Source organism: Triturus cristatus, chromosome 3_1, assembly GCF_964204655.1.
Source record: "Triturus cristatus chromosome 3_1, aTriCri1.1, whole genome shotgun sequence".
Classification (NCBI taxonomy): Eukaryota; Metazoa; Chordata; class Amphibia; order Caudata; family Salamandridae; genus Triturus; species Triturus cristatus.
This window is the reverse complement of record NC_140583.1, coordinates 479,390,669-479,409,135: the sequence shown is the minus strand read 5'-3', so window position 1 is coordinate 479,409,135 and position 18,467 is coordinate 479,390,669. Positions and strand designations below refer to the sequence as shown.

The 18,467-nt window shown below is 50.5% G+C and overlaps 1 protein-coding gene across 1 annotated transcript in view; it reads right to left on the bottom strand.

Annotated features, from left to right (window-relative positions):
- The window catches only part of STARD5 (StAR related lipid transfer domain containing 5), a 63,206-nt gene that overhangs the window by 17,513 nt on the left and 27,226 nt on the right, over window positions 1–18,467 (bottom strand). Inside the window, exon 3 of the mRNA XM_085644298.1 lies at window positions 9,556–9,688. Within this exon, the coding sequence (XP_085500424.1) occupies window positions 9,556–9,688 (133 nt within the window). The remainder of the gene's footprint in view (window positions 1–9,555; window positions 9,689–18,467) is intronic.

Sequence of the window (18,467 nt, the reverse complement as noted above, 5' to 3'; positions counted from 1 at the left end):
TCCATTGACAACTTAATACTTGAATTCATCTCTCACCCTATGAATACCACGTCCAACGGGCAACACCCTTCGAAACAGCTTCAAACATTTTTTGGGAAAGCGTTGTGAAAATCCACACCCCAATTACAATATGCAAGTCCAAACTAAAGTCTTCAGCACCCTGGTACACTAAAAACCGTGCTGACAATAAACGATCCATTCGCAGACAAGAAAGAAAATGGTAAAAATAAATGAACTCCAAAGAAATGTTTGATACTGAAGTCCGGACAACAAGCAGACAGCTCACCATATTAACTAAAGCAAAGTACTACACCAACACCATCAATAAAGCAACGAACAGAATCAGAACACTGTTTGTGACCATCAAGCACTGCATCAAACCCCTGCTAGGCCCACCTATTCTTCACTTCACACGAAAGAGGAATGCCAACAACCTTTTTTTCAGTGAATAAATACAGAAATCTGACAGCACCTCCAAGACATCACATCAAGCCTGCTTCCATCTTTTCCAGCCGGATCCGGCAGTGCTTAGCTTTCAAAGACGCGTCTCTCTCAGATATCGCTACCATACTCAACTCCCTCAAAACCACTTTTTATGAAGATGATGTCTTACTATCGTACTTCATCTGAGCTCTCTCTGGATATGCTCTCTTCCCCCTACTTGCAATTGTTAATGCCTGTGAGACCAGCCTCGTGGCGTGGGCCCTCCCGACCAGCAGGTTACTCCGCAACCACGCCGAACCTCGTTGATACAGCCTTCCGGCCCCCGTGGGCCAACATCCCGAGGGCCGACCAGATCCCCAACACGCATGCCCGGCCGAGGGAGAGCGAAACCCCCCCCAAAACCAGACCTAGAGGCGCCGACCCTGTCACACCTCTGGTCTCTCCCCCGAGGGAGGTTTCGATCGACCACCAGGCCCCCGGGGAGCAGGCGCCTCGACCGCTGGGTGTCTGGAGTCCCTCCCGGACCCACCTGAACAGATCAAAGGGCCGAGCGACAGGAAACCCCGACACACCGCCCCCCAGGCACCAGACCCCTCTCCGCGAGGACTCCGGACTTCAAAGAGGAGGGGGAGTATAACAAGGGGTGCTGAAGGGACGAGAGCAGAGAAGAGCTGGACTGACGAGAGCCTGGTGACCTGGTCGCGGCTCGATCGCTCCCCGAACCGAAGAACGCTACCCGAACTCTGAACCATCTGAGCCCTGCTGACGCTGTCGCGGCTCCCCGAACTCTGAACGATCTGAGCCCTGCTGACGCTGTCGCGGCTCCCCGAACTCTGAACCATCTGAGCCCTGCTGACGCTGTCGCGGCTCCCCGAACTCTGAACCATCTGAGCCCTGCTGACGCCGTCGCGGCACCCCGAACTACGAACCTCCGGTGCCTGCTGAGTGACTCGCGGCCCGCTCCTCCAAGAGAATCGGCAGAGATTGCCGAGAGAAGCAACATCCCCTCAGCTCGAGGATTGAGAGCTGTGCGCCGGATACCTCGCAGAGACACTGATTCAAAGACTGTCCCGCTACCCCTTTTCCCCTCATCACGAGATCGCTGCCGCTTGTGGCATTAATTCTGCACCTGCCTACTGGATCATAAAGATCCCTGACAACTACCGATAAAAGCATATTGTCTTACAACGAATTACTGTGTGGTGTCCCTCTATCCGAAGAGAGAGTAAGCGCAGCGTGTGCGATCCTAGGTATGAGACCCTTCCAGGAAGGGCCTCCCCGCTCTTGCTCGGCCTAACTCTGGGAAAGGTGGGCCTCCGGGTGGTCGGGAACGCATTCCGTAGCCTCCCCGGGGAACGCCTTCCAACATTTGGTGGCAGGCGACGGGATCCGAGCCAACACCTAGAGATCGTGCAGTAGACGGCTTACGCACTACCAAGAAGAAATGGAAGGAGAAACTTCCCTAGGTGCCGCAGGCACCAACCCGAGCACGACATTCCAAAAGGACCAGTTAGAATCTTATACGCACCGAGAACTGAAACAATTTTGCAAAGACTCTGGAATCGCTACCACCGGACTAAGCACGAAAGAGGACTTCCAGGGGGCATTAAAAACCTGGGTCGAGGCGGGAACTCCCCGGACACAAACAGAAGGAGAGCCTCCCAACGAACCACGAAGCACCCCGGGGAGGAACGGCGCCCCCGAGGGGGGTCTATCCCCAGAGGAACTAGCGGACCGAGAAAGAGGTCGCAACCACGAATTAGAACTAGCAAAATTAAAAATCGAAGGAGAGCTAAAACTGGCTGAAAAAAAGCTGGCGGTGGAACAATTACACCTACAAGGAGAACTCGAGGAAAAGAAACGACAAAGAGAACACGAAGAAAGAAAACTCTAACTAGAGCACGAACGTAGCCTAAAAGAAATCGAGCTCAAGGCTAAGAATGCGGAGGCCAGACCCTCGGAAACCCAACCCCTCTCCTCCACCGTGGAACCAAAGGTCCACATCCCCAAAGATGTGGTGAAAGAATACTATAAGAACGACGACATCCACCAATGGTTCAAAGCCTACGAAGTCGCCATGACCTCCCACCGAGTCCCGCAGAAAGACTGGGGGGCTGGGCTGTGGGGCCGGTTCCTGAGCGAGGGGAGAGATACCCTGCTGGACCTGCCCTCCACGGTGATGAACTCCTACAGTCACATGAAAGAGGCCCTAGTAGCCAGATATGGGCTCACCCCTGAAATGTACCGGCAACGGTTTAGAGACTGCAAGAAGATACCCGGTACCACCTGGGTGGAGTACGTGAACTTTTACAGCCGGACCTTGGACGGATGGATCAAGGGCAGCAAGGTCTCCACCTTTGAGGAGCTGTTCGACCTAATAGCATGGGAACACTTGTCCGCTAATTGCTTTGTAGAGCTGCGCCAGCACCTCCTGGACAGCAAACTCACAGACCCTCGAAAACTGGCCGTCGAGGCTGACCGGTGGGTAAACACCCGGGCCTCCCGGGGCCCCGTGGGGGACTACAGTCGCCACAGTCAGGGACCTCCCCGCCAGAGGGGCGGAGGGAATCAAGGCCTGCCAAGGGAACTCCCGGGGGGATCCCCGCTCAGCCCCCCCCAGAGGACAACCTCCGCCCTTCCCAGCTCCACCTCCGGCCAGCACCGGGCCACCAGGGAGGCCGGGGCCCCGAGTGAGGATCACCTGTTTCCGCTGCCAACAGACCGGACACTATGCCAGCGACCCTCAATGTCCCATGTACCAGCGAACCGCCACAACAACCCCGCCGGCTCGACAAATGGCCTCCGTAGCCCTGGGGGAAGAGATGGAAGACTCCGAAGAATGGGAACCAGCCGCCATGGCCTTGGTCTCCCTAGGGGACCGGGAGATGGTCCCCGGAACGTCCCTGCCCACCAACACGAAGAAGTACCGACAGCAGGTAACGGTCAACGGTCACCGCGTCGAGGGCCTCCGGGACACGGGGGCGAGTGTCACGGCGGTTCATTGTCACCTGGTCTCCGAAGATCAGATCCTGCCTGGCGCCTTTTGTCCCGTCATATCATCAGACAATTCCGAGAGCCTCTGCCGGATGGCCCTAGTCCCCTTCGAATGGGGGGGAGTCACCGCCAAGTTAAAGGTGGCGGTCCGAACCTCCCAGCCCGTGGACTGCCTCCTGGGCAACGACCTTGAGAACTCCCCGTGGGGACAAGTGGAATGAAGAGCCCATCTCGAGATGATGGGCCTACCCGAATGGGTATGCGCCACCACGCGCTCGATGACTCTCAGAGTGCCTTCCTCCGAGGGGGGAGAAGCCCTGCCGCTAAGCACCGCCACCATCCCCGAGGTCCAGAATACGCCACCAGGGGCCAACGACCCCCTTATGGACGAAACGACCGCTCCCGACGAAGGGTCCGTGCCTTCCGACCCCGAATCCCTGACCGAGCTCGGGGACTTGCCAGAACTAGCCCAGTGGCACTGCGAAGGGGGCCCCTCCCGTGAAGAATTCTGCCAAGAACAATCCACCTGCCCGTCCCTCATTGGACCCCGACAACAGGCCGAGGCCCAAGCAGCAGGCGACCGGACTGGCACCCACTGGGTATACTGGGAAAACGGCCTCCTGTACAGCGAACAGAAGTCGGCCGAGTTGGGATCGGCCCGAGTACTAGTGGTACCCCTGCGCTTCCGAAGTCTCCTCCTGGGCCTGGCCCATGATGTACCCCTGGCTGGACACTTAGGCCAAGATAAGACCTACCAACGACTCGTCACCCACTTCTATTGGCCCAAGATGCGAGCAAATGTGGAGGCCCACTGCAAGTCCTGCCCCACGTGCCAGGCCAGCGGAAAGAGTGGGGGCAAGCGCAAGGCTCCGCTACAACCCTTCCCAGTCGTCAGTACTCCTTTTGAGCGGGTAGGAATCGACATTGTGGGACCACTGGACCCCAAGACCGCCCAGGGCCACCGGTTCATCCTCGTCCTGGTGGATCATGCCACCCGTTACCCCGAAGCCATTCCTCTCCGCACCATGACGGCCCCCGTGGTAGGCCGGGCCTTGATGGGGATCTTCTCCCGCGTGGGGTTCCCCCGCGAAGTCGTGAGTGACCGGGGTACGAACTTTATCTCCCGATATATGCGGTCCCTCTGGCAGCAGTGCGGCGAATCGTACAAGTACACCACCCCGTACCACCCCCAAGGAAACGGCCTAGTCGAGCGCTTTAACAAAACACTGAAAGGAATGATCATGGGCCTCGAGGAACCCCTACGCCGGAGGTGGGACGTCCTCCTCCCATCCCTCCTGTTCGCCTACCGGGAGGTTCCACAAAAATCCCTGGGATTCAGCCCATTCGAACTACAATATGGACACCCCGTCCGGGGACCCCTGAGCCTGGTCAAGGAGGGTTGGGAAACCACCCCCAGGGGGACCCCTCCGGATGTGTTCCGATACATCTTGGCGCTCCGCAACCAGACCCGGAAATTCCGAGAACTCGCAGAAGCGAACCTCGAGGCTAGCCAGGAAGAGATGAAGCGCTGGTATGACCAGAATGCTACGCTGGTCGAGTTTCAGCCGGGCCAACAAGTCTGGGTCATGGCCCCGGTGAAACCCTGCGCCCTCCAAGATAAATGGACTGGACCCTTAGAGGTGGTCGAGCGGAAGAGCCAAGTCACCTATCTCGTCGATGTACAGTCCCCACGGAACCCCCTCCGGGTTCTCCATGTGAACCGCCTCAAACTCCACTTTGTACGGACAGAATTGAGTTTACTCCTGGCCACCGACGATGGGGCCGAAGAAGACACCGAGCCCCTTCCAGACCCCCTGGGGGCGAAAGAGACCGATGGTTCCGTGGAGGGGGTGAGACTATCAACCACCCTCACAGCCCAACAGTCTGACGACTGCCGCCAGCTACTAAGGCAGTTCGCGGACCTCTTCTCCCTAACCCCTGGGGTCACCAACTGGTGTGTCCACGACGTGAACACCGGCGACAGCCCGCCAGTGAGACACCGGACCTACCGGGTCCCTGATCGGGTCCGAACCTGCATCCAGACCGAGGTGGCGAAGATGCTGGACCTCGGGGTGATTGAACCCTCCGAAAGCCCCTGGGCCAGCCCGGTAGTCCTGGTTCCGAAAGCGGCTACCCCGGGTGTCGCCCCCGAGCTGAGGTTTTGCGTGGACTACCGAGGACTCAATGCGGTCACCGGAGCGGATGCTCACCCTATCCCCCGTGCCGACGAGCTCATTGACCGCCTCGGGGCCGCTCGCTACCTCAGCACCTTCGACCTAACTAGTGGATACTGGCAGATTGCCCTCACCGAGGAAGCCAAGGAGCGCTCCGCCTCCTCCACCCCGGGTGGGCACTACCGCTTTAGGGTGATGCCGTTTGGAATGAAGAATGCCCCGGCCACCTTCCAGCGGCTGGTGAACAGGGTCCTGTCCGGACTAGAGGGGTTCAGCGCAGCATACCTCGACGATATAGCGGTATTCAGCTCCCAATGGACCGAGCACCTCCAGCACCTCCGACACGTCCTGCTGGCTCTGCGCCGGGCCGGCCTCACCATCAAAGCCAGCAAATGTCAGATTGGGCACGGCTCCGTAACCTATCTGGGGCACCAGGTGGGAAGTGGGCAGGTCGCCCCCCTCCAGCCGAAGATCGACGCCATCTTGTCCTGGGAACCCCCCACGACCCAAACGGACGTCCGGGCCTTCCTGGGCCTCACCGGTTACTACCGGAGGTTTATTAAGAACTATGGCAGCATCGCAGGCCCCCTCACAGAACTAACCTCCAAAAAACACCCCAAGAAAATACACTGGACTCCCTCCTGCCAAAAGGCGTTCGACACCCTAAAGGCCGCCATGTGCGCAGCTCCGGTGCTCAAAGCACCCGACTACGCCCAGGAGTTTGTGGTCCAGACGGACGCCTCGGAACACGGCATCGGGGCAGTCCTCTCCCAGTTCGACGACAAGGGCTAGATCGGCCCATAGCCTTCATCAGCCGCAGGTTGCTGCCCCGAGAACAGCGGTGGAGCACCATTGAGAGAGAGAGACCTCCGCAGTAGTCTGGGCCCTCAAAAAGCTACGGCCCTACCTGTTCGGAACACACTTCCGAGTACAAACGGATCACCGCCCCTTGCGGTGGTTGATGCAGATGCGAGGGGAAAACCCCAAGCTGCTACGCTGGTCCATCTCCCTCCAGGGGATGGATTTCACGGTGGAATATCGCCCCGGGACGGACCACGCCAACGCGGACGGCCTGTCCCGATTCTTCCGCTTCAGCGAGGAGAACCCCCAAGTGGATGGGTAGTTCTCCCCGCCTTTCAGCTGGGGGGGGGGGGCACGTGTGAGACCGGCCTCGTGGCGTGGGCCCTCCCGACCAGCAGGTTACTCCGCAACCACGCCGAACCTCGTTGATACAGCCTTCCGGCCCCCGTGGGCCAACATCCCGAGGGCCGACCAGATCCCCAACACGCATGCCCGGCCGAGGGAGAGCGAAACCCCCCCAAACCAGACCGAGAGGCGCCGACCCTGTCACACCTCTGGTCTCTCCCCCGAGGGAGGTTTCGATCGACCACCAGGCCCCCGGGGAGCAGGCGCCTCGACCGCTGGGTGTCTGGAGTCCCTCCCGGACCCACCTGAACAGATCAAAGGGCCAAGCGACAGGAAACCCCGACACACCGCCCCCCAGGCACCAGACCCCTCTCCGCGAGGACTCCGGACTTCAAAGAGGAGGGGGAGTATAACAAGGGGTGCTGAAGGGACGAGAGCAGAGAAGAGCTGGACTGACGAGAGCCTGCTGACCTGGTCGCGGCTCGATCGCTCCCCGAACCGAAGAACGCTACCCGAACTCTGAACCATCTGAGCCCTGCTGACGCTGTCGCGGCTCCCCGAACTCTGAACCATCTGAGCCCTGCTGACGCTGTCGCGGCTCCCCGAACTCTGAACCATCTGAGCCCTGCTGACGCTGTCGCGGCTCCCCGAACTCTGAACCATCTGAGCCCTGCTGACGCTGTCGCGGCTCCCCGAACTCTGAACCATCTGAGCCCTGCTGACGCCGTCGCGGCTCCCCGAACTACGAACCTCCGGTGCCTGCTGAGTGACTCGCGGCCCGCTCCTCCAAGAGAATCGGCAGAGATTGTCGAGAGAAGCAACATCCCCTCAGCTCGAGGATTGAGAGCTGTGCGCCGGATACCTCGCAGAGACACTGATTCAAAGACTGTCCTGCTACCCCTTTTTCCCTCATCACGAGATCGCTGCCGCTTGTGGCATTAATTCTGCACCTGCCTGCTGGATCATAAAGATCCCTGACAACTACCGATAAAAGCATATTGTCTTACAACGAATTACTGTGTGGTGTCCCTCTATCCGAAGAGAGAGTAAGCGCAGCGTGTGCGATCCTAGGTACGAGACCCTTCCAGGAAGGGCCTCCCCGCTCTTGCTCGGCCTAACTCTGGGAAAGGTGGGCCTCCGGGTGGTCGGGAACGCATTCCGTAGCCTCCCCGGGGAACGCCTTCCAACAATGCCCAATTACTCCTAAAGGAACCTACACTAAACCGAGATGACCATGCCAACTACAGGCTCATTACATACAATTCATTGGCAAAATTATTGAAAAAGCAATCTATGTGCAACCCCAAGATCACATCAATGCTGACCATCTCCTTTATAGCTACCAATCTGCCTCCATATTATGTTGCAGCACCTAGACTGCTACCTTACACATTGTAGACAATGTCCTCTTCACCACAGATGAAAATAGCTCATGCCCCTGTTATTGCTGAACTTCTCACCTGCTTTCGACACACTTGACCTCCTTACCCTCGCCAGCACCCTGGTGTCTCAAATGGGATTCACCAGCAATGTCCGTTATTAATTCTCTTTCCTCCTTTCCAACTTAAACAAGTTTGTTCACATGGTCACTTTCAGGTTCCAAAAGATGATCAGCTCCATATTTTCTGCTGTCAACTTCAACATTTACATCAATCTGCTTGGTGCTCTGCTCACAGATAAAAGCATCAAAATGTACCAATATGCTGACAATAGACAACAACTCTACTTGAAAATCTCTGCTTCAGATATCCACTGCCTCAAACACTGCTTGTACATCATCCAGACCTGGATTTGCAGAGCCTACCTAAGGCTTAAAACAAACAAGAGAAAAGTCCTGTCATTTTCCAAGAACAGCAAACAAGATTCAGCACAATCCTGGCTCATTGACATGAACCTTGAGGAACACATTGGCAAAAAACACAAAGACAGCCTGGTACCAGCTCTAAAGAAAGTCAAACTGTTTCTTCTAGAAAGTGACTTCAGACTGCTGTTCAAGCCATCATACTCTTGCATATGGATAGTGGTAGAGTCCTTCACCATGGCCTCCCGGATTCGAAACTGGCACCTCCTAGGGGCATCCTATGACACAGCACATCTGACCCAGGGCCTGAAGAATTATGACCACTTCACTCTCATCCTCACAAAACTCCATTGGCTCCCCTTACTGGCCCGCACCAACTTCAAAACGAGCTGAATAATTTACAAAACACAAGACAGCAGACCTTTTCCATCTATTCGACTAGAATCTGGAACAACATCCCCATATTCATCAGAATCGCCCTGAAGCTGCTTTAATCTAGGAAAGAGTTGAAAACTCACCTCTTTACAGAACACTGCATCACAATGCATTAGACGTACACAACCCTGCTTTCTCTCCTATTACTTTTTAAATTTATGCTTGTCTTTGACCATGTACAATGCCCCGCACCCTTTTAGCTAGGTAGGTGCTATAGAGATACTATATACATACATACATGCATAGACAGTAATAGTCGAAGGAAAATGACATAGGACTTTGTGGCATAAATGGCTTAGAAAGGCCCCAACTGAATTATGAACCCCTAGGAGTTAGTACGTTTAAACCAATTCCAGAAGATTATCACAGAGAGAAGTACTACAATGCAACTTCAGGTACAAGCAAGAGCAGAATGCATTAGGTCACAAAAACCTACACACTATGTACCTCTACACTGAAAATGTTGGACCATTATTTACTTTTCTATTGATTGGTAAATAAATAATATGCACTATCGTAAACATGCTTGTTTGACAATAAAGTAATTTTTAACGTTCTTACATCAGCAACTGCTTCAATAACTTCGAAATTCTGGACGTTTTTATCCCATTTGGTTCTTAATCCACCAGGTTCTGGATTTAAACACTGCCAGACGTGATCAGGGCTTGCTTGTATAATTCCTTCTCCTTTATATCTGTGGATGAAAGAATTTGTGTAACAATTTTATTTCAAAATACAAAGGCAGGTGTGGAAAGCTAGGAGTGCCTAATATTCTTGTGGCTGGAGCACCTTCCAACCTACTGCTGTTGAACAACGTTTCTCACACTATTTAAAAGACAAGTCTTAAACAATGCCACGCGCATGTATCACTTTGAAAATTACCGGCCATTTATCGTGCCATCAATAGTATACTTTGAGCACTATATCTGGACAAAATGACACAACAGTTGCACTATCCATGGCAAGACATATACAACTGACCCCTCTAATTAGTCTTTAATTTCTGGCTGTGATCCAAACTGGAGTTATTAACTTTTTATAGCAGAAGAAGTATGTCTAGGTCTCATATTAAATGTCTGGCATGTGATGCAAACATTGACAAAGGCAATAGTTCTCAGCTGTCAATATTGGCTTTACCATTGTTTTTTCTTTTTAAATCATAGAAAGAGCCACGAATGCATGCATATTTGTGGCAGCCATTTAGGCATGGGTTTGTTCAAATATTTAAAAATGCTTTACAAGAAGACTCCTCAGATGCGTGCAGCACCAATGGCAACCATACGTAAATGCATTTTGCCATGTTGCAACAAATACAAAGATGACCACTGTGGATACACGCCCATATTTAGATGCCTCCCACACTTGATTGCACATGCATAGGTGACTAATCTGGAATAGTGAGTGACAAAATATAAGCAAGAGGAATGTGGAATAGAAGACACTGAGTTAGATGTGAGCTAGGTCTTCTGGCTTAGTGGACTAATGTTTGAGCTCATGATCGCAAGTTCAAACCCCGGTGTGTCCACTCAGCGTTTCATCTTCTGAGGTCGATAAAATGAGTACCATTGATTTGAGTAACAATAAACATCTGTTATTCAGCGCCAAAGTACCCTTGGATGAACGTGCACTTTACAAATACACATTATGCTATGTAGGTGGGGAAGGGAGGTAAAAGAGAGGAGGGCAAGCAGAGAGAGGGAGAGAAAATATTTCCTCTCATGCACTGCAACGCAAAGTCTGACAGCAATGGAAGAAATCATCCTCCTGTCCAAACACTGAGACCAAAATGCCCCTAGGTGTGGCTAACACAAAAATAGGGAGGAAAGCCATAGAATAAGGGTCAGGGAAATAAGAGAGGTAACCAAGCCCTTGAATCATTAGCAAGGGCTGACCAAAAGACCACACTAATGTAATATATTGCAAAGTATAGGTCTCCAACAGACAGATAACACTGCCTGTAGCCGAGTTCTAAAAAATAACTATGGTTTTGGGCGAGAAAATGCAAATCGAATATGTTACACTTAACACAACTCTTTTGTTGATCCAAAAGTCACAATAGTATTGGCAAACTGTAAGTGATGTAATTAAAATTTAGTGTAATTGGGAGTGCTTGAGATCTTGTTGAAATTTTTGATTTATATTAATGAATACTAAAAACTGCCTGATATGGACCTGGTTGCAGAGCTAATGTGGACATTACATTTTTGAATGCTACATCACTAACAGCGCATTCAAGGACTGTGCTTGTAATAGGCATATATATATATATTTTTTTTTTCCAACAATAGAAGCTGTCAATATGCCCACACATGGGTCTCATGCTCACTGTGACATACGAATCAATCTGAACCTCATTGATGGGACCCAATAAGTTTGTGGTGTTGCTTTTGCTCTTGTTCTGGGGTGTCATGGGTTGGCCATTCAAGCTGGAGTGTACCTTTTTGGAGCAAAACCGAGGCCTTTCGGAGCATAACAGAGAAACAATTTTTCTATACATTGGTCACTGTCTTGTCGTAAGCGCTTGTGGCAGGCGCCCTTGTTAAAGAGTTGAGCGCGTCAACTAAGCTCGTCCCATTGCCAGGAGCAGAAGTGCTCTTTATACATGCCGGCATTCCTCATTACCTGCTGTGGCTAAGGTGGTTGATTGACAGCACAACGCAGTGAAATACTTTGCATGTCTTTACAATGCATTTTTACCCCGTATTGTTTTAGAACACATATTGTTGTATTCCGCTTTAGGTGTCCGTATATAGGTTTTCCTGAAACATGTCCTTATATAGGCACAATTCCCAGTCCTTATTTAGGCATTAGCCATGCTATCCAAATACAGGCATGGTCACCTACATCCGTCCACCCCAACGTCACAATGAGTTCTTAGAAACCAGACCCTTAAGCTCTTGGGCGTTCCCCTAGCACAGGATTATTGATTTCTCCAAGAACTCATTTTTTATGCATGAACCGCTATTCCTTAAGGGTTCATTCCTGACGTCTGCCTCTGCCCGACTTTACGTCAATGCTAACATTCCAAGGCACCCACCAGGTATAAATATACCTTCCCTTGCCCAAGCAAGTAGGAGGAGACCTCGACTTTAGAGGAGCCCGTTTCCCGGCCTGACGCACTGACAAGAAACGTTGTCCTCCCTGCTCGCAGAGAATCCAGCTTCCAGTGTTCTGACTCCCTTCGCTGGCTGTTAAAGTTCGAGACCCGAAAAAGAGATTCCCACCTCTCTCATTCTCAAGGTATGGAGCCGACTAGAACCTAGAGGGACTCTTGGCATACCAGACTTGGCATACCAGACTTGGCATACCAGACTATAGCATACCATACTATAGCATACCATACTATAGCCTACCATACTATAGAATACATCACCTACTTCTTACCTTGTACTACACTTAGGTTAGGTACACTGGGGTAGAACTAGTTAGAGAAGAATCTTATGAGTACTCGCATTTTTAGCTTATGTTATTTATGTATATGAATATATATGTCATAGCTAAAAGATAATGCTAGCGCAGTATTATTTCTTTCTACTGCTTACACTGTACATAATATATCTCGCATACTGTCTTACGATGGTAACAGCTCATATCTCTTACACGAGAAACAAGACTGTTCAATAAATCCTTTTATTGAAACGCCTGTCTATTCTTTCTGTGTAACTCTGAAGAAACTAAGCATGCACGATTAGCTGAGTAAAACTGTTATCTGTTGTTTCCACTAGAGTGTTCTGATTCTAAAGGGAAACAAAGTTGTCATGTTTATGCGGTTGCCAGAAACTACTCCCTTCTTGTTTACAAGGAGTTTCAAGTGGCCTCTGAGTTAGCTGGCACATAGTAATTACGTTTAATATACTCGATAGGGGCATACTAACCTCAGTCCCATGCCAAATCTATAGGATATATTATTCCAATGCGCAGAGCCTATTAAGGAAATAGGAACTACACTACAATATATTTTTGCAACGCATGCCATTACCACGCGTTGTTTATATATATATATATATATATATATATATATATATACAACAATGTATTTGTGGGGTGATCCTCGAAACGTATCTTTATATGCAGGGTATAGGCATGCGTTTTAAAGGCATGCATGTGGTAATAAAATGCATGGTAAAGGCACAACGTGATAAAAACCTTGTTGTAAAGGCTGTTTCCCATTAGGGTTGCCTCTGAGTCCTTCTCCTCTGCAGCCATTCGGGGTTGGTAGAGGTTTGGTTTCCTGGGAGTACCATGCTCCTTGCAGGGAAGGTCTAGGCAAGAAGTGATGGCACCACATGGGTGGACTTCCTTTTTTCATAGCCCAATCAATCATGGTCGCTTTTCAATTGATTCCTTTGGAGTTTTAGCAGCCTAAGATGTAGGGAATTACTTCCTTGATTCCTGCTTCCCTTCCAGGTCATTCTTTTTTTTTTTTTACTTTATTTTCCAAGTTTTCACATATATAAACAAAGTACTTAATGGTACACCGTCATATTCCACATCACAGTTCTAGGTAGCAGGATTGAGCAGAGTAAGCAGGGTTAAGTGACTATTTCCGTAAGCATGTAAATATCCACATTTTACATTCTCAGAAGTATATCTCCCCTCATTTGCCCCAACAGTTTAATCAACCTCAATGCGTATACGTTTCGTTATCTGGACCGATAGGACTTCAAGTACAATCCAACAGGTGCAGGGTATCTAGGAGTTGATGACCAGTGTGTGGCAGTAGCAGATCTGGAGGCCATATCCCGTTAACCCAGCCCTTTCGGGAACATTGCCGTTTTCTACTTGTGAAGTGGACGCCTGTCTCAGTGCTGTGACGTAGGCACTATATGGGCCCCATATGTCTTTAGGACGCGACAAGCTGGGCATAATGCTGCCATAAACTTCACTGTTCACGTTGCAGTACGCCAAGCTGCGCAACCATTTCTGGGGTGTGGGGGCAGTCTTAAGTTCCCATAGTAAAGCTATCTCCCTTTTGGCTAGTAAGAACCCAAGGGATGCAAATCTCCTCACTTTTTTTGGGAAATTAACCGTGTAGCCCAGTAGAGCCACTTCCAGAGTGGGAATCAGTGTCAGATCAATCATGTTACGTGTGATGTGCATCTGCACCCAGTATGATTGCATTTTGGGGCAGGTCCATGTTAGGTGTGCAAAGTCTGCATATGGGGCGGAGCATTTCTGACCTGTGTGGGGTCTGGAAGGATCTATTCTACGCGCCATAGCGGGCGTGTACTAAATACGGCGCAGAAATTTGAAATGTAACAGCTTATGCTTACTATTGAGGGAGACTTCCCTCGTCACCGCGCAGCATTTAGCCCATTGGTCGTCCGTTATGGTGTGGCCCAGATCATGCTCCTATGTGTTTCGAACCTCATCATGTCTAACCTGTCTGACCACAGCACATGCTTTGTATAGTTTGGAGATGAATGTGTACCTTTCTCATTTTCAATGATCAATGTTAGTGGGTCAAAAGAGTCAGGCTCAACTGGATAAGTAGGCAATGTGGCGCGCAGAGCGAACTCGCCCTAATACAAAGGCATCCATAAAGGTGTGAGTTTGGAATCGGACGTCTTCAGTAACCGAAAAAATGTGCCCAGCCGGGTAGAGGTCTCCCAGGTTGGTAATGTTGAATTTGTCTAATGGGCGTTGTACCAATTTTTCCCCTGTAATTGGCAGTCAAGTAGGGTTGGGGAGGGGTAGGGCAGAAGAATATAATGTGGTGGTGTCGACTAGTCTCCGTAATTTATTCCATGTCCAACTGGTGGTGGAGACCGTCTGTATGTCGTGTGGGTCCTTAGGTACATCCTTTGGTAGTACGGTGGCCAGTTTGCCAGGCAGGACGAAATCCGCCTCCAGCCACAGGAATGGTATTCTGGCATCGGGGTGGAACCATGCATATACATAGCAGCATTGGGCCACCAAATAGTACAGGTGAGGGTCTGGGACACCATATCCACCCCTATCGTATGGTAGGGTAAGCACCTGCCAGCGGACGCGGGCCCTCTACCCTCCCATACCAATCTTATGAGGTGTGTACGTAATGTAAAACAAAAAAACTGTTGGTTAGGGGTACGGGGATATTATTAAAAAGATACAAGAATTTAGGAAGTATCACTATTTTGAGAATTGCGACCCTGCCAGCTGTGGATAGAGGCAGATGGAGCCAGTGTTCTATCCGGGCTTTTAAGGCGCTGATTGCACGCCCATAGTTCAAACTGAGGAATTGTGCAGTGTCTCGGTGAATGTGTATGCCCAAATATTTAACCGACTCGGTGCACCATTCCAGAGGGAAACCACAATCCCATTGAACCGTGCTCGTCGTTAATGGAAAAATCACAGACTAGTGCCAGTTAATGCCTAATCCAGAAAATCGGCTAAATCTGAGTATTTCTCGGATGAGTGGTTCCAGGTTTACCTGAGGGTCTTGGACATAGAGGATAGTGTTGTCCGCATATAGTGAGACCAGCAAGGGGCCAGTGTTAAATTGCAAGCCTCTGTGTAATTGGCGTTCTTGAAAATGGTGAATCAACGGGTCCATGGCTAAAATAAACAAAAGAGGGGATAGGGGACAGCCCTGCCGGGTGCCCCGAAACAGTGAGAAGGACCGGGAAAGAGTGTCGTTTAATCAGAGTCTGGCCAGTGGTTTGCAGTATAACAGTGCTTTGTGGCTATGAAGCCCATAGGCATGCCCATGCGACGCATGATCGAAAGAAAGAACGGCCATTCTATGGAATCGAAGGCTTTTTCAGCATCTAAAAGGATAGCGGCAGCTGGTACATTTGGGTCAATTCTATGTATGACAGCAAATAGTGTCCTGAGATTTAATGAAGTTGAGTGGTGAGGGACGAAGTCCGATTGGGCTGGGGATATGATGAATTCCATTAATTGGGACAGACGATTAGTGATCATTTTAGCCAATATTTTATAATCTAAGTTTAACAGCGAAAGGGGTCGGTACGAGCTACAAAGGGATGTATGTTTGCCAGGTTTGGACAGGAGGATAGTTCCCGCCTCTCGTAGGATAGGGGGCAGCACCTGTCTCTGAAGTGTTTCAGCATAGATTTCAATCAATGGTGCTAGTAAGTCTTTATAGGCCTTATAGAAGTTCCCTGTAAACCGTCTAGGCCGGGAGCCAAGGAGCCCTTGAGAGCCTCAATCGCGCCATGTACATCAGTCTCAGATATGGGTTCAGCTAAAAAAATCTTGCATACACTTTTCCAAATATACTAGCGCAATTTCTGATAAATAGTCTTCCTGAGCTGAATGATTGCTCCCTAGTTTAGATGAGTAAAGGGCTGTGAAATATTCCAGGAATTCCTCGTGAACAGCTGGGGTGCATGATAGTGTTTTATTCGCGGATGTTCGGATTTTAGTAATGTAAGACCTACTGTATGGGGAGCGGAGCATCTGCACTTGTACCCGTCCGGGTCACTCCGCCTCTCCATACTGTCTAGAAGACTGGTGTTTGCCCAGATATAAGAGCTCCCTATCTGCTGCATCACGAAATAAGTAGAGAAATTCGCATTCCCTCCAAGTCCGGGCCGGAGGTGTGTAGCGGTGAGATTTCTAAGTTTGCGAGTTCGCGCTCAATGCGCGCTAGTGTGTTACACAAGTCTTTAAGTACCCGGCATGCTTGGAGATGCAGACACCTCTTATGTATGCTTTGAAACCCTCCCATAGGACCACCCATGTGTCTATGGAGCTGGTGTTAATGGAAAAGTAATCTTCAATGGCTTTGCGTACCTGTGCGTTAAAAAGATCATCGAATAGGGCTCGGCTCAGAAATCGCTACTGTCGCTCAAAGCCTTCAGGCCGAGGAACATTCAAGTAAAGCTGTATCGGGGCATGGTCTGAGTACGTGCGTGGAAGTGTCGCCTGTGACCTTGAACCAACCGGCAACTTAGGGGTAGACTAGCCAGAAATCCTGGTCCACGTGTTATGTTGGCCCGAGTAGTGAGTCTACTCACAGAGATCTAGCAATGCGCGGCGCGCACACAGCTTAGTATCCGTAGAAGCGGAGGTGCTATTTAAGCTTGGGTTCAGTAGCAAGTTAAAGTCCCCCCCAATCAGAAGTAAGCTAGGTTCCAGTCTCGCTAGGTGACCGTGTAGGGAGGGAAAGGAGTGCGGGGAGTCAGTATTCGGACCATAGACGCATACCAAAGCCGTGTAGTGTCCCATGAGCGTGCCTGTGACAATTATGAATCGACCCTCCATGTCCCCAACCACTGAGCTGAAGCTGAAGGGAACTCTTTTAAGTATAAGGATAGCTACCCCCCTGGCATAATTGCTGTAATTTGCAAAATATCTATGCGCTCCCCAGCTGGCAGCAAAACGGGCTGTGCCCGATTTAGGCAAATGTGTTTCCTATAAATAAGCGATGTCTACAGTGTGTCGCATCATATAATTCACAACCTGTATTCTTTTACGGTGATCCTTCAGGCCCCTGACATCCCAGGACATTAAGGACAAGGTAGAGGGACCTTCGATATTACCTAACCGTGCCATAAAGACCGCTCAGCAAGTATGACGTAAGGAAATTGTAAAGAAAACAGAAAAACAGTGACCATAGCAGTACATAACTGGAAATGTTTCCATGTAATATGTATCTACCCCCCCCTCCTCCCACCACCCAGCCTCACCCCATCCCAAGCGAGGCAGTATCCCAACAGAACGCATAACTTGAGGTATCAAGTAACTTTACATTGGATAGTAGAAACCCTAGAAGGGTACGTTCGCATAGATATGAGCAAATCCAAGGTATACACCTTGAGGGGTGGCACCGCCACATCAGACAGCCAACAATCTGAAACAACTTAGTAAAATATTGTACATTATCCCAGGTTCATTATGCAAGTTAAGGGGAAAGAGATCACGCTGCAGAGTCACCCAGTGCCGGAACTGGAGAACAGTTCAGCACTTGCATCAGAGCCACTGTGTGGAGGGGAGGGTTTATAAGTGTGGCAGAATTCTTGCGCCTCTGTTGGGGTATCAAAGATGCGAGCACGGTCACCTATGTCCACTTTCAGTCTGGCAGGGTACAGCATACCATTTTTTAAACCCAGATTTCTAAGCGTGGCATTCACCCCATTAAATTTCAGGCGGGCATCCTGCACCATTGAAGTGAAGTCTGGGTAGAAGGATAGTATAGAGCCCTGCCACATGGTGTCATCCCGTTCTCTGGCCAGACGTAACACTGAACCCCGGTCTCTGAAGTTCATGACTCTGGCAATAATGGGTCGATGAGGACAGGCAGGATTTGGTCTGCGCCCGAGGGATCGGTGCGCTCACTCTATCACAAATCCGTGTGTGAAGGACTCCTTTCCAAAAATGTCAGACAGCAATGACTCTACAAACAGAGCCATCGGACCCGCTGTTGCAGTCTCAGGGACCCCTAAAATACGAATGTTACTGCGCGCTTCTAGATCCTCATTCTTTATAGCTACCTCTTTAAGGATGCGTTCGGTACGTTCCAGGTG